The sequence below is a fragment of the Heptranchias perlo genome, chromosome 8 (assembly GCF_035084215.1).
Source record: "Heptranchias perlo isolate sHepPer1 chromosome 8, sHepPer1.hap1, whole genome shotgun sequence".
NCBI classification, from domain to species: Eukaryota; Metazoa; Chordata; class Chondrichthyes; order Hexanchiformes; family Hexanchidae; genus Heptranchias; species Heptranchias perlo.
This window is the reverse complement of record NC_090332.1, coordinates 20,199,682-20,225,297: the sequence shown is the minus strand read 5'-3', so window position 1 is coordinate 20,225,297 and position 25,616 is coordinate 20,199,682. Positions and strand designations below refer to the sequence as shown.

General features: G+C 43.6%; 1 protein-coding gene and 1 long non-coding RNA gene across 6 annotated transcripts in view; one reads left to right on the top strand and one right to left on the bottom strand.

The window, feature by feature from the left end:
- The window catches only part of LOC137324463 (tetratricopeptide repeat protein 7A-like), a 249,376-nt gene that overhangs the window by 89,604 nt on the left and 134,156 nt on the right, over positions 1-25,616 (top strand). For all 3 annotated transcript variants that reach the window (XM_067988771.1, XM_067988768.1, XM_067988767.1), the window contains exons 12-14: positions 14,193-14,310; positions 17,457-17,514; positions 24,851-24,923. In XM_067988771.1, the coding sequence (XP_067844872.1) occupies positions 14,193-14,310; positions 17,457-17,514; positions 24,851-24,923 (249 nt within the window). The remainder of the gene's footprint in view (positions 1-14,192; positions 14,311-17,456; positions 17,515-24,850; positions 24,924-25,616) is intronic.
- The window catches only part of LOC137324464 (uncharacterized), a 45,369-nt gene that overhangs the window by 17,723 nt on the left and 2,030 nt on the right, over positions 1-25,616 (bottom strand). Inside the window, exon 2 of one of the 3 annotated variants that reach the window (XR_010963621.1) lies at positions 24,812-25,004. The exons of 1 other annotated variant lie outside the window; for it this stretch is intronic. This is a non-coding gene — a long non-coding RNA (uncharacterized lncRNA). The remainder of the gene's footprint in view (positions 1-24,811; positions 25,005-25,616) is intronic. One more of the 3 variants, XR_010963619.1, reaches the window with a different exon arrangement.

The following is a 25,616-nucleotide window of genomic DNA, read 5'->3' as shown; positions in this document are numbered from 1 at the left end:
CCACCCTCTGGGTGAAAAAGTTCTTTCTCAAATCCCCTCTAAACCTCCCGCCTTTTACCTTGAATCTATGTCCCCTTGTTATAGAACCCTCAACGAAGGGAAAAAGCTCCTTAGTATCCATCCTATCTGTGCCCCTCATAATTTTGTACACCTCAATCATGTCCCCCCTCAGCCTCCTCTGCTCCAAGGAAAACAAACCCAATCTTCCCAGTCTCTCTTCATAGCTGAAGCGCTCCAGCCCTGGTAACATCCTGGTGAATCTCCTCTGCACCCTCTCCAAAGCGATCACATCCTTCCTGTAGTGTGGCGACCAGAACTGCACACAGTACTCCAGCTGTGGCCTAACCAGTGTTTTATACAGCTCCATCATAACCTCCTTGCTCTTATATTCTATGCCTCGGCTAATAAAGGCAAGTATCCCATATGCCTTCTTTACCACCTTATCTACCTGTTCCGCCGCCTTCAGGGATCTGTGAACTTGCACACCAAGATCCCTCTGACCCTCTGTCTTGCCTAGGGTCCTCCCATTCATTGTGTATTCCCTTGCCTTGTTAGTCCCTCCAAAGTGCATCACCTCGCACTTTTCCGGGTTAAATTCCATTTGCCACTGTTCCGCCCATCTGACCAACCCATCTATATCGTCCTGCAGACTGAGGCTATCCTCCTCACTATTTACCACCCTACCAATCTTTGTATCATCAGCGAACTTACTGATCATACCTTTTACATTCATATCCAAGTCATTAATGTAGACCACAAACAGCAAGGGACCCAGCACCGATCCCTGTGGTACCCCACTGGCCACAGGCTTCCAGTCACAAAAACAACCTTCGACCATCACCCTCTGCCTTCTGCCACTAAGCCAGTTTTGTATCCAAAGTGCCAAGGCACCCTGGATTCCATGGGCTCGTACCTTCTTGACCAGTCTCCTGTGGGGGACTTTATCGAAGGCCTTACTGAAATCCATGTATACCACATCCACTGCGTTACCCTCATCCACACGCCTAGTCACCCCCTCAAAAAATTCAATCAAATTAGTCAGACATGATCTTCCCTTGACAAAGCCATGTTGACTATCCCTGATTAATCCTTGCTTCTCCAAGTGGAGACTAATTTTGTCCTTCAGAATTTTTTCCAATAATTTTCCTACCACTGATGTTAGGCTCACTGGCCTGTAGTTCCCCGGTTTTTCCCTACTCCCCTTCTTGAATAATGGTATTACATTAGCGGTTCTCCAGTCCTCTGGCACATCCCCTGTGGCCAGAGAGGTTCTGAATATATGTGTCAGAGCCCCCGCAATCTCCTCCTTTGCCTCACACAGTAGCCTGGGATACATTTCGTCCGGGCCTGGGGATTTATCCATTTTTAGGCCTGCTAAAACTGCCAATACCTCCTCCCGCTCGATGTTAATATGTTCGAGTATATCACAGTCCCCCTGCCGTATTTCTATGTCTACATCGTCCTTCTCCATAGTGAAAACAGATGCAAAAAATTCATTTAGAACCCCTCCTACATCTGCCGGCTCCACACACAGATTGCCATTTTTGTCCCTAATGGGCCCTATTTTTTCCCTAGTCATCCTCTTACCCTTAATATACTTATAAAACATCTTAGGATTTTCCTTTATTTTGCTCGCCAGTGTTATTTCATGGCCCCTCCTTGATCTCCTAATTTCTTTTTTAAGTATCCCCCTGCACTTTTTGTACTCCTCTAGGGCTTCCTCCGTCTTTAGCCTTTTGTATCTGCCAAAAGCCCTCCTTTTTTTCCTAATCCATTCTCGTATATCCCCTGACATCCAAGGTTCCCTGGAGTTCTTGGAACCACCCTTGACCTTTACGGGAACATGTTGCCATTGTATGGTCTCAATCTCCCTTCTGAAAGACTCCCATTGCTCCGATGCGGATTTTCCTACAAGCAGCTGATCCCAGTCCATTTTGGCCAGATCCTGCCTTATCCTATTAAAATCGGCCTTCCCCCAATTTAGAACCTTTATTTCCGGCCCCTCCCTGTCCTTTTCCATGACCACCTTAAATCTCACCGAATTATGGTCACTGTCACCAAAGTGCTCACCTACTAGCACTTCTTCCACTTGGCCGGCCACATTCCCTAGAATTAGGTCCAGTACCGCCCCCTCTCTTGTAGGACTTTCTACATGCTGGCTCAAAAAGCTCTCCTGGATGCACGTTAAGAATTTTGTACCCTCTAAGCCTTTTACACTCTGAGTATCCCAGTTAATATTGGGGAAGTTGAAATCCCCCACGATTATTACCCTATTATTTGCACAATTTTCTGAGATTTGCCTACATATCTGTTCCTCGATCTCCCCCTGACTGTTTGGGGGCCTATAGTACACTCCCATCAAAGTGCTTGCCCCCTTTTTGTTTTTAAGCTCCACCCATATGGCCTCATTAGAGGAACCTGCTAATATATCATCCCTCCTTATGGCAGTAATTGATTCTTTAATTAATATTGCGACCCCCCCCTCCTCTTATACCTCCCCCTCTGTCTCGCCTGAAGATTCTGTACCCCGGAATATTGAGCTGCCAGTCTTGCCCCTCCCTCAACCATGTCTCTGTGACAGCAACAATATCGTACTCCCATGTGTTTATCAACACCTTCAGTTCATCCACCTTATTTGCAAGACTCCTTGCATTAAAATAGATGCCATCCAGCCTTGCCCTTACATATTTGCCCTGTCTTCCAAGCTGACTTGTTTTTTTCTCTATATTTGGCTGCACATCACCCCCTATTGTAGCTCCACTCTGTATCCCATCCCCCTGCCAAGTTAGTTTAAACCCCCCCCCAACAGTGCTAGCAAACCTCCCCGCAAGGATATTTGTCCCGCTCTGGTTCAGGTGCAACCCGTCCGACTTGTACAAGTCCCACCTTCCCCAGAAGCAGGCCCAGTGATCCAGGAAACTGAAACCCTCCCTCCTGCACCAACTCTTTAGCCACGCATTCATCTGTTCTATCCTCCTATTTCTATACTCACTAGCCCGTGGCACTGGGAGTAATCCAGAGATTACAACCTTTGAGGTCCTGCTCTTTAATCTGCTACCTAGCTCCCTAAATTCTTGATGCAGGACCTCATCTCCCTTCCTACCTATGTCGTTGGTCCCAATGTGGACCACGACCTCTGCCTGCTCACCCTCCCCCTTGAGAATGCCCTGTAGCCGCTCAGTGACATCCATGACCCTGGCACCAGGGAGGCAACAAACCATCCTGGAGTCACGTTTACGGCCACAGAAACGCCTGTCTGTTCCCCTTACGATAGAATCCCCTACCACTATAGCTCTTCCACTCTTTTTCCTCCCAGCCTGTGCAGCAGAGCTACCCCTGGTGCCAGGAAGTTGGCTGCTGCTGCCTTCCCCTGATAAGTCATCCCCCTCAACAATATCCAAAGCGGTATATTTGTTTGAGAGGGGGACGGCTCATTGTGAGGAATGCCACGGGAAGGTCTGATATTATATTTACTGGTTCTAAAATTGATTTTGTGGGCTTCACTGAGTTACCTTTTGAGGGTTGGGGAAAAATTTCATAGACCTTTATCTTCTCGGAAGTGTTATTGTAATTATTCACCTCTTCTAATCCGCCCTGCACCAACCTGGCAATTAAAAGATAGCGAATGTCTGAACATAAGACATAAGAAATAGGAGCAGGAGTAGGCTTATATGGCCCCTTGAACCTGCTCCGCCATTCAATAAGATCATGGCTGATTTTCGACCTCAACTCCACTTTCCAGCCCCATATCCCTTGATTCTCTTAGAGTCCAAAAATCAATTGATCGCAGTCTTGAATATATTCAACGACTGAGTATCCACAGCCCTCTGGGATAGAGAATTCCTAAGATTCACAACCCTCTGAGTGAAGAAATTCCTCCTCATCTCAGTCCTAAATGGCCGACCCCTTATCCTGAGACTGCGTCCCCTAGTTCTAGACTCTCCAGCCAAGGCAAACAGCCTCTCAGCATCTACCCTGTTAAGCCCTCTCAGAATCTTTTATGTTTCAATGAGATCACCTCTCAATCTTCTAAACTCCATAGAGTATAGGCCCATTCTACTCAATCTCTCCTCACAGGACAACCCCCTCATCCCAGGAATCAATCTAGTGAACCTTTGTTGCACCGCCTCTAAGGCAAGTACATCTTTCCTTGGGTAAGGAGGCCAGAACTGTACACAGTAGTTCAGGTGTGGTCTCACCGTCTGTCTGTGACAGTACAATTGACACACAGTCTGTTGGGAGGGAGCATTCTTAAAGGACTGGATGCCATATGTTATGACGGTTAATGATATTTCAGAACAAGGGAGGTTCAAAGTAGTGGAATTTTAGAGTTTTTAGTGCATTGGTTTTCTGTAGAAAGAGGGGGAAATGGGAAGGCATTGAGGTAGTGTACTGAATTCTGTCCAATAAGAGAGGTTGGGGATTCTGTGGAATGATAGGGAATTGGGAAGGAACAGAATTAATTAACAGCAGTTATAGGTCTGGATCAAGTGTCTGTTTGTCTGGATTAAACAATTTTGTATGTAGCCTAGCCTGTACCAAGTTGCACTGACTTTTTTGATTTTTAAAAAAAAAAGTTCATGAAAATTAACATAAATCTGAGTGTTTCTTTTTTTTTATTATAACCCCCTTACTAATTCTGCCATTTTTATTATGGTTTCTAGCCAGCAAGCAGATTAGCTGTAAGTGCTGAAGGGAAAAATGGACCACATGCATTTAAAAACTTGGCAAATTGCCGTTTTTCCCCAGCCTGCAGTGGAATGTGAGGCTCTCAGCCGAATGTGTAGTCAGCATTTCATCTATTTTAATCATATAAAGTTCAGAGAGACACAAATGGGTGTATCAGCAATGTTGCAGAGTTGGTAGGCAGAGTCGGGAAGGTTAATTATTACTGACAGGATCTGCATTGGCCCCTACAGCCTCTAATGGAGTTTTTGTGGTATAATCAAGTAGCACCTGCAATACCAAACTTTCTCCTGAAACCTTCAAGGAGAAATACTACTTTCATATTCTTTGTTAGCATTTCCAAGTGTGCAGGCTTGTTAAAGGTTTGTGGGGGTGGGGGAGGTGGATAATTACTATTTCTGATTGATTCTCATTGTTACATTGAGTAGCATGGAGAGAAACAGACATTTTGTAAATCTGCTTCACATTTGATTAATTGTCTGATCGTACCATGTTCAGTGCATCTGTGGCATAACCTTTTTTTAAGTTTTCAGATTAGTGATGGTGTGCACATAGTTTATTTTTGCGTCACCAGATTTACCCCCCCCCCCCCCCCCACCTTGCCCTTCGTGCTATGCACCATTTTGCATCTGGAAGGACAGGCTGGAGACCTGTTCCCAGGTCTGGACTGGTGTCTAACTTGCCCAAAATGCATGAGGCAGGTTAATCCCCTCTGCTCCCTGTGGAAAGAGGTGTCCTCACCTGCAGTTGCTGTTTTTCTCCTGGCAGGCCTGGCTGAGATTAATTTGTGTATGTCTGGGCGTGCGTGCATATAATTGCATTTGTGAGTATACTTTTTATCACTTTGCTGAGAATTTGATTTCAAGCCCCGTTTTGCATAACGGTTTAACTATAAACTTGCACGCTTTAACCCTTTAACGGTTACTCTGGGTGCCAATTTTGACGTCTGCAGCATTTTATCTTTTTCAAGTTCTATCCATTTTCCTGAGGGCAGTGAATCATGGTGAGATATGGTTCCATGGACACTGACACATTTCTCAAGGGGCCATTCTTCATGTGTCAGCCTATGTAAGTGATTGTTGTTGAGTTGTTTGGCCATTTTGTGCTAGGGTGCACTAGAGCAGAGCCTGATCCTGTCCTTGCCTGGCATCTACTCACCTAACAGCAGGAGTCACTGGACAACATTCATGAGCAGGAGCCCTGGCTAATATCTTTTCACTCCTTCCCCGCCTCCCTCTTAGCCCAGAGGTGTTGAGAGCAATCGTATCGGCCTAGCGCCACCCCATCTGAGATCAGTTATCTCAGCACAGACAAGGGATTAAACCTGCAATTTTCCCGGCTGAGATTAATGTGCGTGCACACACACTTATAATTGTATACCACTTTACTAAAACTTCAAGAGCAATTTCTTATCACAGTTGAACTGTCAACTCCCACACTGCAATGCAAATGGAGCAAGTGTGTGATGTAAGTGTTTTTTTAAGGAGTTAACCCTTCCTGCTGAGTATCATACCAATGTATACTGCTGAATCATTGGAGGGAAACTATCTTATCAACGATTGGCAGTGCTGACACTGCAGCAGATCATAGACCTCTTGAAGACAGTTAGAAGCAGTGATTTTATACAGAAATCATTTTGTTTCTTTAAGTTAAGCTCGGAAAGCAAATGCTTAATGTGGGTCTTGCATTAGTACCCGAAGTTTCCACTATTGAGATGCAATTGCTAGATCCATAGCTGCAGCCTAAAGCCAAGGAATGACCAGGGAGGTTCCAGCTTACCCACAGAAATCATACACACACTAAGAAATGGTGGTGTCCCTATCAACCCTCATTTGTGGTGCTGTGATAATATACAGAACTATCTGTAAGACTCAATCTATGTATCTGCAAGCATCTCATAATGTAATGTGTAATATACCAGGGAAGCATGTGAACATTGTTGATTTCAGCTTTAAAATGTTAGAAGCTCAGTTGATGCCTCAGTTTATAAAAACAGTGAGTAGCAGTGCCACAAAGCCTTGATTCCTGTGCTGCGTTGAGTTAGCTGTTGCTACAATGAGGGGAAAGTCGGCAGGGTGATTACTCATGATAGCTATCCAGTGATTGCTGCATGAAGATGAGCACTGGGTGAAGACAGAATTATGCTCAGTCATGATGCCCCAAAGTCAAATAGCCTGACAGCGCTCGCTGTCTATGCTCACACATGAAGAATGGCTACTCAGATAAGATAGTAGCAGATGGCTAGTATCTTACTCTTGTCATGGTTAATGCCTTCAAGAGAGGAGATGGGGAGAAAATTGTCAAACTGGTTAAAAAAAGAAATTAATATATTTTTAAAAATGCCCAACCAGAAAGGGGATATTCCACCGAGTCCACAATGTCGTACAAAAGAAAGAACTTACATCATACACCTGTCACGATCTCAGAATGTCCCAAAGCACTTTGCAGTCAGTGAAGTACATTTAAAGTGTAATCACTGTTGTAATGTGGGAAACCTGGCAGCCAATTTGCACTTTGCAAGGCCCCATAAACAGCAATAAGATAAATGACCAGATAATCATTTTTTAATGATGTTGGTTGAGGGATAAATATTGACCAGGACACTGGGGAGAACACCCCCACTCTTCTTTGAATAATGCCATGGGATCTTTTATGTCCACTTGAGAGGACAGGGCGTTGTTTTAACGTCCCTTCTGAAAAATGGCACCTCCGACAGTGCAGCACTCCCTCTACTGCACTGAGGTGTCAGCCTGGATTATGTGTTTGAGTCGCTGGAGTGGGACTTGAACCTTCTCACTCACAGATGAGTGCTACCTGAGCCAAGGGTGATACCTATTTAGAAGGTTCTAGTATTGCATTGTGCTCTTGGTACGTTCGTCTTTTGAGTGCTAGTTACTGACAATCCCAGTGTGTTGCTTCGGTTTACGTAATGACTGCAGTCATCAGAAGGATATTAACTCTATGGGGTGGGAAGTTGTTATGTGGCACAGACATTCTCCATCCGGCAATGCAGCTGGTGTCAGCTGAATTTGTCTTTCTGCATCATCCCATATATATTAACCAGCACAAATTATTTTAGAAGCATGTGCTACACTGGCTCACTGCCAAGAGTGAACAACTCCCATTTAATACAAAGTAATCTTCACATTTGTAAGTGTGGAATTGCATCTTTGGACCTCCAAAAGTTTTTTTTTTAAAAAAGCACACTAAAACCAGGATGTTAAAAGTTAAACATAGATTCAAGACGTTTAAAGCTTTTTTAAATTCAAACTTTTATCTGCACAGATGGATTTATTATGCTAAAATAGCTAGGTGAAGTTCTGTATTACAGTACAACTCACATGTAATCCCTTTGACCATCAGTGGGAGTACAAGGGTAGCAGGTAGAATGTATCCTGGCTAAGGGCTTTGCAGGTGCATTCTTACTTCCAGCCCTGTCAATTGTATAACAGAAGTACTATTGCAAGTCACCATTGGGACCTAATCACCGAAAAATAACAGGCCAGAACTTCCGTAGACCCCATCGAGAGACGGAAGTGCGGTAGGGGGCGGGACTTCCACCTGCTAATTTGCCCTGCAGGTGACCCCATCCCAAATCTTGGAGCGAGGGTCATTTAAATATTCGAGTTGGGTTCCTGACACCTCTAGAGACACAGCAGAGGCACCCACCCTGCTTTGCCACTGCAGCGACAGTAAAGGGGGAGAGCCCAAGGCCCTTATCAGGCCAAAGATTACTAGAATAAAAACCTCTCAATTCCCCACGTGTTCTGCACCTATTTGCAGATGCCCCGCCCCCACCCCCTTCCCATTGAAATTGTGGAACCTCTTGCTGACTGTAATTTCAAGATTGAAACATGTTCCTATCCCAAAATATGATATACTTTTTAAATAGACACACACACAAAAAAAAATGCCACATCTCTAACCTTTATAAAACATCCAGCAGGGTGTATCACAAACACAGTACTGGCTCAGGTACCTTTCATTTTTTTCATAATGTTCACCTCTTTCTTCTCCTTTTCTGAAGACGTTGGGGGTAATCTTTATCTTCACTGCCTGAGTGGTAACCTGACGGAGCAAATTGCCCTCCTGTTGTAGAACTTACCTGATTTTCACCACATTAAACATTCCCCAGATATTGGCCAATTTAGAATCTTGTCTTAGCGGCCGTTCTTTATGACGGACTACAGACAGTGAATATTGACAGGTTATTCGACAATGGGGAAGGAGGATGTCGCAACCAAGTGTAACCCTGCCCTCACCTAACCCCCACACGCGCTCTATCCAGCACAGATCATAAGATCGCGATCAAGTAATTCATAGATGATTTTTCTTCTTTAGTCTGGGGTACTGGGACCAATTGTGGATCAAAGCGAGGAGTTGTGCACAAGAGGCCAGAGTCAGAGGAACGGAGAGTTCTGGTTGGGGGGGTAGTATTTTAGGGCTCGGGGGGGTTACGGTGATGGGAAGAGGCGACGCCATGGAGGACTTTAAACGTAAGGATGAGAATTTTAAATTTGAAGTGTTGGAGCCACTGTAGGTCCACAAGGAAGAGGCTGATGGGTGAGCGGGAGTTGGTGTGGGATAGGATACAGAATTTTGGACGAGTTGGAGTTTATGGAGGACGGAGGATGGGAGGCCGGCCAGGATAGCGTTTGAGTAATTGAGTCTGAAGGTGACAAAAGCACGGATGAGGGTTTCAGCAGCAGATGGGCTGAGGTGGGGTGGAGGTGGGTGATGTTACAGAAGCAGAAGTAGGCGGTCTTTGTGATGGAGAGGAAATGGGGTCGGAAACTCAGCTCGGGTTTGAAACGAATGCTGAGGTTGCGCACCTTCCTAGGTCAGGTGTAACATTGATTAGCTACAGGGTAAAGCTTCCCCAATAATGTGCCTTAATACCAATTTCCAGACACCACCCAATGTCTGGGAAAAATTGCCAACTGAGTTCCAGCTGATCACAAAATCTGAATTTGTTTTTATTTTGCTATGGACTTGTGCCTCTGAAAATTGGCAGGAGCTTACCCAAACTCTCTGAACTTGAGGGAGATGGAGGAAGAAATAGTGGAGGCCCTAGAAATTATATTTGAGGGTTCTATCGAGAGTCGATGTGTGTCGGAGGACTGGAGAATGGCCAATGTAATACCTATTTTCAAAAGGGAGACAGACCTAACATGGGTAATTACAGTGCAGTTAGTTTAACATCTGTGGTAGGGAAAATTTTGGCATCTTTATAATTAAAGATGAAATACTAAATATCTAGCTGAAGAGAAAATAATTAGAAGCAGTCAACATGGATTTCAGGCAGGAAGATCATACTTGACAATCCTGCTAAAATTCTTTGAAAAGGCGACAGGTACGGTGGATGAGGACAATGTAGTCGACGTGGTGTACATGGATTTTCAGAAAGCCTTTGACAAGGTGCCACACAGGAGACTATTGGAGAAGATTAAGGGGTATGAAATTAGGAAAAGGGTGGCAAATTGGATTAAAAATTGCTTACAAGGGAGGAAACAGACAGCAAGAGTTAAGAGCAGTCTCTGCTTGGCAGTGGGTAGTAGTGTCCCACAGGGTTTCTGTTCTGCTTCTGTTAACTGTGTATATCAATGATTTGGATATAAGGCTAGAGGGAGTGGTGTCAAATTTGTAGGTGATACTAATACGGGACATCGTAAATAATTCCGAGGACCAAAGGAAGCTGCAAGGGGATAGTGATAAGATGGCGGAATGGGCAAAAAGTGGCTGATGGAATTCAATTTAGCAAATGTGAGGCGGTACGTATTGGTTAAGAAAAAGAAAGTAATTATTATACTTTGGGGGAAACTGGGTAATGTGGAAGAGCAGAGATATCATCGTGTACTGGCTCTTGCTCAGAGAGCAGTCAGTCTGAATGTGGCAGAATAATTGTAGGATTTGGGGTTCTTGTCCATAAGACATTAAAACAGCATCTCAAGCGGCTAAGGCAATAAGAAAATGGTATAGAATATAAAAGTAATCACAGGTGCGCTACCTACTTGTCTCGGTTTAGTAAGAGGAAAAGTGTTTTTTTCCCCCCACAGTCCCCCCATTACCCATGACTCCTCATATGCCAACTGCCTCCAAGTACCCACTGCCCACTCCCACACTCCTCATTCACCCCGTCAACAGCCCACCACATTCCATAAAAGCCCTCTTCAACTACTCCCTGCTCCAATACTCGCTACATTCTTTATAAATATTAACTACTCCCTCCCCAGTGTATCATTATCCTCCAAATCCTTATTTGCGCTAGAATTCTAATCACCTCAATCCCCTATCCCAAGTACGCATTATTGCCGTTGCCAACATGCACACTTCCCAATACACTCTATCCCAGCTCAACCACTCACCTATTCTTTCTGCCCCTTCATCCTCCACCCTAAGTACTCACTGTGATATAAATTGAGCTCTTTTGCATGTTTTCACAGGATAGTAACTCCCTATTTAAGGGTATTAGGATTAATTCCAAACAAAGGGCGGGAGGCGGGGAAGAACAATAGGTAAAGGTCAAATTTCAATTATGTGAAAATAGTTAACATTTCAACTCTTGATCTCTTTCTGTCGTTCTCCCCCCCCCCACCACTCGTAACCTTTGATCGTATGCTGAATATACTCAGCATGACTGTGTCAGTTCTGATGAAGGAGTCCACCTGAAACGTTAATCTATCTTGCACTTTCAGCTAGTGATCACCCTGATGTACATTTTCAGCATTTTCTGTTTTTATTGCTGAATCTTCTTGTACAATTGAGCTGCAGTCACGATGCAACAACATTGGTACAGCAGCAGATTCTCTCTTGCAGTGAATGTATTGAAAAGCACCCTTGTCGATACAATGCTGCATCATGTATTTTACAGGAAATCCTCGCTTGAGAATCCTCAGTTGTCTGCATTGCGACTGAAGTGTAAAACTTCAGGTATAAACCATCACATTAGGGCAGTTTAATTTCACCTAAAATATATGATTTCAGGCACTCCAGTCAAACTGTTCTGCATTAGGCGGAATTTCTTCTTCTGATAGTTATCCAGTGAATGCCGCTGTAAAGTGGGTGTCTGTGAGGTCAGAATCGGGGTCAGCTGTGATGACCCTATGATTGAATAGCCTGGTGATGCTCACTGTCTGGGCTCATACACGAAGGATTGAAACCTGGGCAAGGTACTGGAGGGGTGTCAGCACTTTCAGGAGGGGAAATTTGAATTAAAAAAAAATATCAATTAGACTTCCCAGTTTGTGTGTTCAGTACCTACAGGAGGGTTTTTTGAATAAAATCAAAAAAAAGTAAGTATTAAGGTGCCCCATTATAAGTCTCCAGGCTCCCTAGGGTGTGATGGTGAGTGAGGTGCTTTGTGAATTTATTGCATCTGCTCTGGTACCAAGGGTTGCTATGGAAACTGAGTCAATCTGCAGCTTCCTTCCCTAGAGCAAGGATATGCAACCTTTTGGAGCTGGGGATGCATGTGTCACAAAGTGAGTGGGCCACATACACAAAAAGGTAAGCAGCCCATACATAGAAAATGCAGGATTTACAGATACCCGGGGGCAGGTTGTCCACCTTCCTGCTCTCCTGGTTGCAGGCGGTATGCAACCTAAAGAGACCAGGAGCACTGAGAAGTGAATGGAAAGAGTGATTTTTGCAGTTAAACCAGGCTCTGTTTTGAACAAGTAAAAGGGAGAAAAAAATAAATGTAATGCTGACTAATCCACAGCACCATGAGATGGTGGATAAACTGGGATAAGGAAGAAGCTGATATTTTAATTAGTAATGAGTAGCAGGTGCAAGTGATTGATATCATCAATAGACATTTTACATTCAAACTAAAGGTTATTTTATGTGAATTCATAACAGATATTTCAATTGAACAGTGAAATGCAGCAAAAGTCCTTGGAAACCACTGGTGCTACCCACTACCAGTTCAAACTGGGGATTTTGATGTTTTTAATCCCGAATACAATATTCATATAACATTAATACAATATTCTCTCTGGTTTCATTTTTGTGCAGAATTAACTGCATTTTAGTCCAAGTTAATTCTGTGCTTGCAGGCCAATTTAAATTGCTAGCTTACTTCTATTATTACTTGGGCTCTCCTCAGGCACATTTTCCCTACCCAGCACAAAGGTTAGCTCTCATAGACAAGCACTCTAACTCTCTGAGTCGACAGTATGATCTCATGCACATGGTAACCTGGGATAGTGTGTTCTGGCTGAACAATAGATTTGTTTATTGTCTTTGCATGTTGGATTTCAGCCTCATCAACTCAGAGACTGAGTAACATCAGCCACATCAACACTTTGTACCAGACTAAACTACCAAACAGGTTTAGTAGCAAGAGTTACAGCCAGCTGCCAAAGTCAATTCAAATAACGTTGTAGCTTTGAACCAGTTCATGAAAGGTTAAACAGATAAACCGGTCAGCTGAAGCCCTTTGAATAGCTTTCTGGCGTTTTTACCTAAGGAGTTTGTGTCTTGCTTCCGTGGCCAGGTTAAAACAATAGCTAACTGATGATTCAAAAATGTCCGATCCTTATACTTTCAAAATATTTTGAAATCAAAGACATCCTGTGAGACCAAGGCACATTCTTGAAGAATGCACAGCCGCTGCCGCCTGATGGCCATCTGTTTAGATTGTGATGTTACTTCGTAGCTTGGTGAAAGATGTCAATTGTTTTTACCATTTAGTAGATTGTTTTCTCAAATGCTTATGCCTGCTGGTAATCAACAATATTGGCTTGACTGGCTCTTTACTGATATGCTTCAGGCAGTGCCAGAAGAATATAAGCGAGCTTCCTAGCATGCAGTTGCAGAAGCCATTATGAGGGTCATATCTTTCTTAAAATAATCTGTTTTTTAAGCTAAGTAACGTAGTGCAAAGAGATGAGCCATAAACTATGGACAAAAGATACCCTATTTTTGCCATAACATCCACATTAGCCATAAATAAAAACAGAAAATGCTGGAAAAAGTTCAGCAAGTCAGGCAACATCTGTGGAACAAGAAACAGAGTTAACGTTTCAAGTCGAAGACCTTTCGTCAGAACTGGAAGATGTTAAAGTTTTTAAGCAACTCTTTAACATCTTCCAATTCTGACGAAAGGTCTTCGACCTGAAACGTTAGCTCTGTTTCTTGTTCCACAGATACAGTCACACTTGCTGAGCTTTTCCAGCATTTTCTGCTTTTATTTCAGATTTCCAGCATCCACAGTATTTTGCTTTTGATCTGCATTAGCCAACATCTCAGCAATTTAAACACCTTGCCCCTTTTCTAAATTTTTGTTTTCAAAGAAAACTAGTTCAGGTCTATGATTAACCCTTTATAGCATAGCACCTTGCTCACTCTTCATGGCATAGCACCGTACTCACTCTTCGTCGCTTGGCGCCTTAAGTGCAAGAATAGAATCCTGAAAAGAATTTTAACTTTCCAGCACTAGGTGAACTATGTAACATATCACCTATTTTGTTTTTTTGTGGTGAGTATATTCTGTTTGTTTGCAGCTAGAAGAAGGAGAGAGATTTTGCACGATTGTAACAACCATGGGAGAGGAAGCTGGTGAATTTCTTACCAAGGCCTATCTGGGCCTAGGGTTGGTCTACAGTCTCCAAGCTACGGATGGTAAGGTGTCCCTTATGTTTTACATACAAGGCTGTATAAAACAGCTCCACATCAAAGAGAATGCTTCTGTAGGTTTTGGTGTGGTCAAAGGCAAATGCTCTTGGATGCCAGCTTCTAAATAAACACACAATTTCTTTCCAAAAATGCTTTTTATTTCAATGCAGTTATTTTCTGAGTTAGTTTTTCTCTTTTTATTATCTCCTACCCTGACAGATCACAGCTATGAGGCACTGGCCCATATCTGGTCATTATTGCATTGCTGTTTGTTGGACCTTGCTGTGTGCAAATTGGCTGCCGTGTTTCCTACATTACAACAGAGACTACACTTCAAAAAAGTATATAATTGGCTGTAAATTGGCTTGGGGCATCCTGAGGTCCTGAAAAGCAGTATATAAATGCAAGTTCTTTATTTCCTTGCCCCACTTGCCTGCCTTCCTCCCTCCCTCCATTTGTGGACGACACTGCAGCCTGAGCTCTATCCAATGACCCATGCTGGAAAGTGCATGCATGTGGATCTCAGGTGCAGTGTCCTTGTTACAAAGTTTGGGTCTGCCGTAGATATTCCTTTGGGTTCAGCATCTCAAGTTGCTCCCGTAAGCATGTCACGTGTCCCTTATGATCAGGAATTTACCTTAACTGTCTAATATCTAAACATATAATGTAACCCATGAGGCCGTAATAATGAAACTCCTTGTTATGGGAATTGAATACTCTAATCTTGCAAATGCATCCACGTGCACTTCTACCATCTTCTGAAAGGCGAAAGAATTAACACTTTAGTGAGATGAGGCCGATTATAAGTCAACAAACTGGTTTATTGTACAGTTGGAAAATGAACAAACAGAACAACATTTATAGTAGATCTCACTTCACTTCGACTTAATTCAGTGTCACTCCTTGTTACAAAGAAAATAATAAAACAAGTCACATTGGCCCTGTAGTGGGCTAATTACCAATTATCACACACTCTGTCGCCGTTTTTTTATGACGGCAGGTTTTATGGCATCTGAGTGTCTCGCTGTGGAGAGGCGGGACTCTTAATTATCATATTTAAGTTGGGCTTCCACTGTTGCCCCACGGGTTTCCCAGGGGTTGGGAAATCTGGCAGTGAAAAGGAGGTGGGAGCTGCCGGCTCCACAAGGTAAGTTCCTTTTTCAGCACTCCTTGTGGTGCAGGAGAGCATGCCCTGGCCCCTCAATGAAGCCTTCGGCCTCCCCGAGCCCCGACCGCAAGCTTCCCCTCTCCTGCTGCCCAGCCCTCCCGATCGCGGCCTTTGCCTCCCCCTCACAATTGACGACTTCTGTCCGCCCTCCCAATTGACGGCCTCACTGCCCATCCCCCTCCCTTTCTCTTTCTTTCTCCCCCCATCGTGGCCTCCCACCTGATCGTGGCCTCTCTTCCGCCCCCCCCCCCCCCCAATCGCGGCCTCTGTTCCAACCCCGACCCCCCACCCCCAACTGCAGCCTCTCTTCCACACCCCCCCCCCCCCCCACCCCGATCGCAGCCTCTCTTCCACACCCCACCCACCCCGATCGCGGTCTCTCTTCCACATACCCCCCCTTCCCGATCGCGACCTCTCTTCCACATACCCCCCCTTCCCGATCGCGACCTCTCTTCCATACCCCACCCCTTCCCCGATCACGGCCTCTCGTCCCACCCCCTCCCCGATCGCGGTGGAATGCATCCCAGGGTCCCTCCTACAGCCTCCTGCCGCTAGTGTTCTTTCCCGGCCTCCGGCCAGGTTGTACATTTAGCTGGCTGCCAAGAGGGAAATGGAACAAAAAAATGTCAATGAAGTCCTGCCGTTACGTTCGTTGTCTCAAGCTGGAGTGGTATCCAATAAGCACTGTTTGGCAAACTGCTTTGTCTGGCTTTAATACACATCTCCCAGCAAAAAGAAAGAACTGCATTAATATAGCACCTTTCACGACCTCAGGACACCTATAACGCAGCCAAAGGGGGAGTGGTGGGGAGGGGGTGGGTGGACGGTGGGCAAGGATATGGAGTTCATTTCAAACACACACAGCTCATTTCTGACTTTGCTCAGAACATTTTTTTCTAGGTTTCGTTATCTAATGTGGAGTATTATTATTTTTTAGTGGATGCATTTACCCAGTCTCTAATGGCGCTGCTTTCCTCTAAAGTACTGATCTATGAGTGTGGGCTGGTGAACTTCATGTGTTTAGCGTGGCTGCTGCAAATTGGCAAAAATGTTTCTGTATTTGGATAATGGCCTATCCGTTTGTTTGTGGTATTTGCACTGTATTGATAGGGTAAAAGAAGACCAGATTGTAGATGAACAGGTTTTTTTAATGGAAAGGAAATGTAATTCACAGCCACCTTCTTTTTTAACTAAGTTGAATCTAGTTGGGGGTCTTGTCAAGAGATAAAATAAATGTTTCATCTTTGTTATGTAAAAAATAATTCCTTTTCACGTTTCTTTGCATACCTCCTCTCCACAGGTAACTTGTCGAAGTGGCCAATATTCATATTTGAGCTGAGATAATGAGTGCTACCAGGCCATTTGACCATGAGCAGCATTTCTGCTGAACCTGATCCTGTTCTCACCCAATGTCCCACTGATGTGCACTTCAGGAGTGGTTGCTGAAAAGCAATCAGGAACAGGAACTCTTCCCTAACCTTGTCCTGTTAGCCCTAGTTGACATCTGCTAATGGTCAGGAATTGAATCAGGGACCTTCCTCGCCTGCATATCTCAGCTGGTCACTTAGTAAGCTCCCGAACGATTGGGGAAATCAATGGTGGAGTTGTAACCAAAATAACAGCAAATTGCATTTATAGAGCATTCCACATAGAAGAACATCTCCGAGCACTTTATGGTACAATGGGAGAAAAGAATGTCAAATGGAAGCTTGTTTATCAAGTGATCGACTATCTGTTTTCTAAAAAAAATATTGAGTGTACATTATACACATAGAAAATAAAAACTCTCTGCTGTTGCATTATGTATCATGCACTGAAATAATAAACTTGCTTTTACACAGTGACAATGTCATTGATTTGTAATAGGATGATAAAAGAAGAGAAAATGTATTTTTAACTAAATAGGGCATTGCCACAGTTCACAGAATTTTCTTTCATTTTGCATTTGTTGAATCATGCTAACCTCTATGTCATTACTGTGCAGCTACACTAAAGAGCACCCGAGATAAGCTCCACAAGAAAGCATTAAAGGCTCTGAGAAGGTAAGAATGTATGTTTGATTTTACTTTAGAACAAATTGGAATTGAGATTTCAAATAGCACATTGCTGGCAGTTCACTGATTAGAACTAACATTACATCAACGCTAAACACTAGCAGTTCATTGATATTACACTGTTAGAACCAGTAGCAGTTGTACTGTATATGTGGATTTGATGCATCATTTCTCCAGTAAAGCAAAGAAGACTTCGGCTCACTGGCCTCCAACTGCTAGTAACGTCTCTAAAACTAGAAAAGTGCTGGCTATCCCGTCAGCTAGTCTCTGTCATTAAAAACGTTTAAGTTTAGAAGCAGTCTGTTGGACCGCATGAACAGATTCCAACACAGCATGAGACTATCTCTTCCAGGTGGTTTATCACCACTACAGGTGCTGTGAATTCTTCTCAGTTTATTACAGATAAACTGCAACTATTCTGCACATCTTGCAGCACTATTACATGTAATGCTGATGTACAGTATAACTGCCCTATAAGCCCGTGTTTATATATAATTGGGGCAGTTTACAGATATTCTAAGACTACATTAACATAGGATATTGACTGATAATTCTTTGGTGTTCCATTGTTAAAACTAAGGCTGTATAGGAACTAACAAGGTATACTTGACAGTTTGTTAATATTAGGCTGCCAGTTGATCTCCTATGGCGTTGCACATGGGAAATCTAGACCACGTTCAGTATTTAGGTCAAGCAGAGTTAGAGGATGGGGAAATAATTGGACCAGGGCGAGGGAGGGGGAAAATGAGGCGGTAGAAAGGAAAGGGAGGCTGGAGGAGGCTGGAGGAGGCTGGAGGAGGCTGGAGGAGGCTGGAGGAGGCTGGAGGAGGCTGGAGGAGGCTGGAGGAGGCTGGAGGAGGCTGGAGGAGGCTGGAAGAAGTGAGGTGGAGGATGGAGAAGGGGGCTGGCAGATGGGAAGGGACAAGCTGGCAAACAATCTCAGCAGGAGGGGAGTAGGGCAAGGAGGGAAACTTTCTCAGAAGGGAGGGACATGGCCTGGCAAACAATCTCAGCAGGAGTGGGGAATAGGCCAAGGAGGAAAAACTGTCTCGGAAAGGAGGGGAATGGCCAGTGAGTGACCTATCAAGCCCAGTAAATTCTCTCAGTGGGGGAGAAGCCCATGGCCATCAAAATATCTAGTTGAAGGGGAGTGGGGAGATGGTAACACTGTTATGCTCTCTATGCAGGGAGGGGGCACAGCCATTAAATGTTCTAAGCAGAGATGGTGGTTGTTAAAGCCAATAAATTACATTTGCAGGGGATGGGGGATTGGGTGGGGCAGTGCTATAATGCAGCTGGAGAAACTGCTGGGAGAGATCAGGAAGGGGCGGGGGTAGTCTCATAGCCACACCAAATACAATGTTCCTGCTAATGTTAAAAATATTTAACTTATACAAGAAAAAATTGTAACTCAGAGCATTTACTTGAGGTGCAGGATGAAACTTGATTAAAACATTGTAGCTATTTTACATCTGATGAATATTGGGTTTCTGTTACAGTTCACCACACATATTCTGCAGAAGTTGGCACTGATTTTGGATCTGACATTAGAATTCATTTGAACTTCAGTGTTTCTTTGGCACCTAAGGCCCCATATATAGTTCATGTGTAAGAAAATTTTATTTGCAATATGTTAGTTTGTATCTTTTTGCACATTCGCCATGATTATAAACCTATGTACGTAAGGACCACTTAACAGAATTGTGTTTTGGTTTGTTTCCAAATATGCAATTTGCCTGGAAATGATCCATGGACCACTTGATTTCTGATGTCGAAGGCATGTTCATATTGACTTCTTGGGATGTAGTGAGATAATGTGCAACTCTCTGGTTGCCAGCAATCACTTCACAATGTTAGTTGCTTGGCTGTCCTCAATTCAGTAAGTTCTTGCTGAAGTTAATACCCTTTGTGATTGTGTCAGCATTTTCAAAGGAGGCAGCAAGATCTTCAACATCTTCAAGATAAGATTTTAATTTCCAGCGTTATCACGTAGATTTTTTTTACTATTGGTCAGCCGGGTGGGTTGAGGGGTGATCTAATTGAGGCGTTTAAAATGATAAAAGAATTCGATAGGGTAGATGCAGAGAAGCTATTTACTCTCATGGGGGAATCCAGAACAAGGAGGGTGCAATCTTAAAATTAGAGCTAGGCCATTCAGGTGTGAAATCAAGAAGCACTTTTTCATCCAAAGGCTAGTGAAAATCTGGAACATTCCCCCTCTTTCCCCCCCCACCCCCCCCGCCAAAAAAAAGGCTCTTGATGCTGGGACAATTGAAATTTTCAAGACTAAGATCAACAGATTTTTATTAGGTAAGGGTATCTAGGGATATGGATCAAAGGTGGGTAAATGGAGTTGAGGTACAGATCAGCCATGATCTAACTGAATGGCGGAACAGGCTCGAGGGGCTAACTGGTCTATTCCTGTTCCTATATTTCTATTAACAGCACCCTGGAGTACTATGGACCTGCCTGGCTCAAGTATCAAGTCTGCCACAGAGGTTGGCTTGGTTCCAAACCTCCATTACCAAGTTTGATAACTTGGATCCACTTTGATGCCAAAGAGATCTCCTTAACGCCCCAAGACGAATAATCACTAGATCAAGAGTGGCCAACTATTAAAAGCTGAAAAGTCAGAAAAATAAATTGTTTGCTGATAATGCACCATGAGTTTTAAATCACTACTTTGCTTAGAGATACTGATATTTTCACCTTATCTAAAGTGTACTATATGATTTTGAAAGCTTGTTGATTGATATGACATTTGAGATTCTTGGCCCTGATACGGGGGAACATGGTAGCACGGGGGAAACCCATCGAGGCTGGGGACAGGGAGGTCCTGCCAGATTTAACGGCAGGACCTTATTATAATTTTTTTCTGAGCGTGTGAAAGAGGGACAGAGGGAATGAAAGAGGCAGAAGAAATAAGAGGCAGGAAAACAACAATGAGAAAAACAAGGAGAGAGAATGAAATAAAGAGCAGGAATAAGTGAGGAGGAAAGAGGGAATAAAAAGTAAGTATTGAAGAATGAAAAGGGATGAGATAGGAAATGAGAGCAGGTGAAGAAGAAATGAGACAAGGAGAGAATGACAAAATGGGGTCAGTGGATGGGGAGGGAAAGATTGGAGGAATGAGGGAGAGGGGCTGGCCGGCTGCCAGGCGGGAAAACCAGCAACAAGAGGCTGCAGCCGGGGACGCTTGGTGTTGTTCGTGGGGCAGGCTGGAGATTGGGGGTTGGGGGAAAGTCGGCCATTGCGGGGCAGGCTGGAGATTGGGGCTTAGGGGGAGGTCGGTCGATTGCGGGGCAGGCTGGAGATTGGGGCATGGAGGGAGGTCGGCCAATCATGGGGCAGGCCAGAGATCGGGGATTGGGTGGGGGGGGGGGGGGTTGTTGGATCACGGGGCAGGCTGGAGATCGGGAGTTGGTGGGAGGTCGGCCGATTGTGAGGCAGGCTGGAGATTGGGGCATGGAGGGAGGTCGGCCAATCACAGGGCAGGCCGGAGACTGGGGGTTGGGGGGAAGTCGGCTGATCGCGGGGCAGGCCAAGTTTGGAGATTGGAGGTTGGGGGGACGTCGGCTGATCGTGGGGCAGGCCAGAGATCGGGGGTTGCGGGGGAGGGTTGTTGGATCACAGGGCAGGCTGCAATTTGGGGCTGGAGGGGGGAGGTAGCTGATCGCAGCAGGGGCTAGAGAGAGGCCGTGATCGGCAGAAGGGAGGCTGAAGGCTTCCATGAGTGCCCAGGGGGAGCACTCCTGCTCCTCCTGGCCCACTAGTAGTGCTATAAAAAGCACTTCAGGAGCCGGCAGCTCCCGTCTCCCTTTTACTGCCGGGTTTCCCAATTGCACTGTGGGAGCCTGATTTAAATATGTTAATGAAGTGTCCTGCCTCGGGACACGCACCCCTGGAAACCCGCCGGTGTAAAATTGGCAACGGGCGGGTACAAGTCGGGTTGGGGACACATTCCCTGATTTTTAGGGTTAACGCCACCCCCACCCCGACCTCCTCCGTCCATCGTTGGGGGCGGGGTTATTATCAAGGCCTTTGCTTCAAACTATTAAATTGAAATTTGGATTATACGTCTCCCTCTCCCCTCTCCCTCATTCCTCCAATCTTTCCCTCTCCCATCCACTGGCCCCATTTTGTCATTATCTCCTTGTCTCATTTCTTCTTCACCTGCTCTCATTTCCTATCTCATCCCTTTTCATTCTTTAATACTTACTCTTTATTCCCTCTTTCCTCCTCACTTATTCCTGCTCTTTATTTCATTCTCTCTCATTGTTGTTTTCCTGCCTCTCATTCCTTCTGCCTCTTTTGTTCCCTCTGTCCCTCTTTCATTCCTTCTGACCCTCTTTCATACTCTCTATCTCTCACTCTGACTCTCTCTTTTTCACTCTATCCCACTCTCTTGCTGCTCTCATTCCTACCCCCTCCTTGTCTCTCTCTCTCATTCCATCTGTCCTTTTCTCCATCATTCATTCTCTCTCTAATTCCGTCTTTCTGTCCTTCTGTCTCACTCTCTCATTCTCTCTTTCCTTGTCTGTCGTTATATCTCATTCATTCCTTCTCCCTCTTCTTCTTTCTCCCTTTCTTATTTCCCTCCTGTCCCTCCTGTCCCTCGTCCCTCCTTTCCACATTCCCTGTGATTCTCATTTTCGCTGTGTGTATCTCTCATTCCATAACTTTGTTTCTATTCAGTATGTTGCACTTGAATTTTGGAAAATGCTGTTACTTTTTGGAGCTTTCCTGCATTTTTGCTCTAGATTTATTTTTGGCTATCGTGCCTGAGACTACTCTCATAGGTGAGCCTTAGCTCCATATGTCCCTGAGAGTATTTTCACGTGCCTGGATTATTTCTGGTTTTTATTCTCCAGAACCCCATTCCTTTACCCCGCTGAGAATGGACAGATGAACTGAAATGTTTTTTTCCGGTCCTGAACATGTCTATATTCCTTTGATTACTGCAAATCAATGGCTTCAAGTCCAGTAGAGCAGCAATGATGAGATGAGGTTACCATCTCTTAAACATGTCCGTGGCGACTTTGTCACCTGTGGACTCTTCTTAGCATTTCACCAGAATGGAACATTTTCCTTGTGGTTTATGGTTTCTGCTGCTAACATTTATGCAAACAAAGGTGTGTTGAGCTCTAATAATCAGATAATGATGAAATTGCAACATTACTGGAATGTTAATTAGATACTATATTTTCTTTTTTTAAAAAAAAACTACAATGATTTCTTTCCAGAATTTCACAACTGCTGCCAATCATTCAATAATCTTGAGTGAAAATTAAACACAAAGATGCTTACTCAAAATACTGCCTTAAATTAGATTTCATACAAACCTTTTTTCATTTTTCATTAATGCGATTGCTTTTAAAGAACAAAAGATTTCTGGAAAATATACCAGTCATGTTCCATAAATCAGAGCAGGAATTTGTCTCTGGACAATTGCCTTCAGGTAAGTAAAATGCTAATAATAATAGATCATCTTTTCTATGAGGCATTATGTGTCTTGTGATTAATCACAAATTCATCATAATGTCTCAGACTGATTTCTTCACCTGTTCCAGGGAACAATTCCAGGGAAATTACTTTTTCCTACAATCCATTTGCAAGGTTAACCACTGAAGAAAATAACTCTGGTCAGAAAATATCAAAGTTAAATTTGAAAAGGCAGAGACAGAATGGGGAACTGGTCATCTAAGAGAAAAAAACCACCAACTGATCTATTCTATACACTGGCTAGTTCAGCTGCTTGGCTGCCGAAGACTCTAATTTCTAGCCCAATTTGTTTCTAAAGCAAAATGTCCAACCTGCAAGGATGTAGTCTTTAAAATGCACCCCAGCCACTGGATTTAATATCCACACTCTCCACCCACCCACCGCCAGTGCACTTGGCTACAGTATATACTGTCCAAAGGATTGCACTGCAGCAATTCACCCAGATTACTTTGACAGCTCTTCCCAGCGCACAACCTTTACTACTGAGAAGAAAAAGGGAAGCAACCTTCTGATAACACCATCACCTCCAAGTCACACACTGTCCTGACTTTGATATATATCATTGTTCCTCCATCACAAGGAGAAAAATCCTGGAACTAATGTACTAAGTAACTAATGCCACTGTGGGAGCATCATCATTATCACAAGGACTGGAGTGGTTCAAGAAGAAGGCCCATCAATGTTTTTTGGGGCAACTGAGGATGGGCAATAAATGTGCCAGTTTCACTCACATCCTGAGAAAAATGTTATTTTAAAAAAAAAAATGTTTAAATTAATATTAATTAATTTTTTTCAAAGTTATGTATTATCTACAGAGAGGAGAGGGGGGCCTAGGGTGTCACGATCAATCATTTTACCTCCGCTGCTCGCTCGACTCAAATCAGCTAGCTGAGTACAGACTTCGAGCCGTGATCTTCCAGGTCTGTACGACTCAATGTAGGCATTTATCTATGACAGCAGTGGTGGAGTTCTCTTCCTTGTTCATTGAATGATGGGAGAGTAAGACATTTTTAAAAAAATTCCCTGTGTACAAAATGAGTGCAGGTGAAACCTGGCTTCTAAAAACAACAGTTCAAAAATGAAGATAAGAACATAAGAAATAGGAGCAGGAGTAGGCCATGCGGCCCCTCGAACCTGCTCCGCTATTCAATAAAATCATGGCTGACCTTCGACCTCAACTCCACTTTCCCGCCCTATCCCCATATCCCTTGATTCCCTTAGTGTCCAAAAATCTATAGATCTCAGTCTTGAATATACTCAACAACTGAGCATCCACAGCCCTCTGTACTAGATTCTGTAATTTTCTGGAAGAACTTGTTCTCAGTACTGCATCAACACATTGTAGCTTGAAAATAAATTGCATTTTTGTTACAGATACTATTCACGATTTGTTGACATTTACGTATATTCTGCAATACATGGTTTCGTAAACGGGAGTGAGTCAGACAGATCAGACCTTGATAGTAACTGGAATGTTCAGTTTTGGAGCACTGTGGTTAGCACATTTTAATGTAACATTAAGTACAAAATATTGGCAGCCAGCCAATATTTAAAAACAAAATTTTACAGTGAAAGTGTCGCCTTACTACATGTAAATGCATTCTTAGTTTTGTCCAGAGACTGTAACTAAATCACCTCAAAATTGTTGCTACGTAACAACTGTTCTAGATTTTATGAATTCATCAAATCGGGTCTCCCGTGAGTGAAAGTCTTAGTTTGATTTACTTTTTTTCCCCTTTGTATTGGGTCTTTATATTTTTATGTTGTCATGTTTTTCATTTACCGTCATAATTTATCATGGTTCTGTGTCCCATAATTGTAGAGCCCACAGTCTGGATTCTGATGATCATCGGATTGCTCTGTACGTCTCCCTGCAGTTGGCCTTCAACAGGCAGGTGGGTACTATTGTCGTGGTATCTGCGGGTGCCCTTGTTGTTTTATTTCTGATAAGGCAATGAAACATCTGGACTTTTAATCTGTATTTTTAAGCCAAATGATATTGACAGTTAAAATACTCGGAAAACTACATGTATTGTGCAAGTAGTAGTAAAGATTTAACTGATAACCTTCTCAATAGAAGAGATTGATCCTTGTATAAATAAAGCTGTTTCACAAAAATGTTGTTTTTCTCTTTAAAAGCAGACCAAGTCATTCATATCAACCTGTTAAGTGTTTTTTTTAAATTCCCTCCATAGTTTGGACTGTATTTCTTTTTTTTTGAGTACAATGGGTTTTATCTTCAGGATCACTAAAATGGGAGGGTAACACTGATTGATGAGAGCAAGAGTAAAATCTCAGTAAAATTTGCGCTTTAAGATACAGATCAGTCTAGGAGGAAAAGTGGCTGTCATCCTTTGTTTACAAAGCTGTCTGGACTTGAAAGAAAGAAAAGAGACTCACATTTATGTAGCACCTTGTAATGTCTCTCAGCACTTCACATACAGTGTATTACATTGCAGTGCAGGGACTGTTATTCTGTAGGCAGACATGGCAGCTGTTTTGTAAACAGCAAAATTTCACAAATAGCAGTGAGAGGAGTAGCCAGTTAATTTATCTTTGTTGTTGTTTGAAGGAGCAAATGTTGGCCA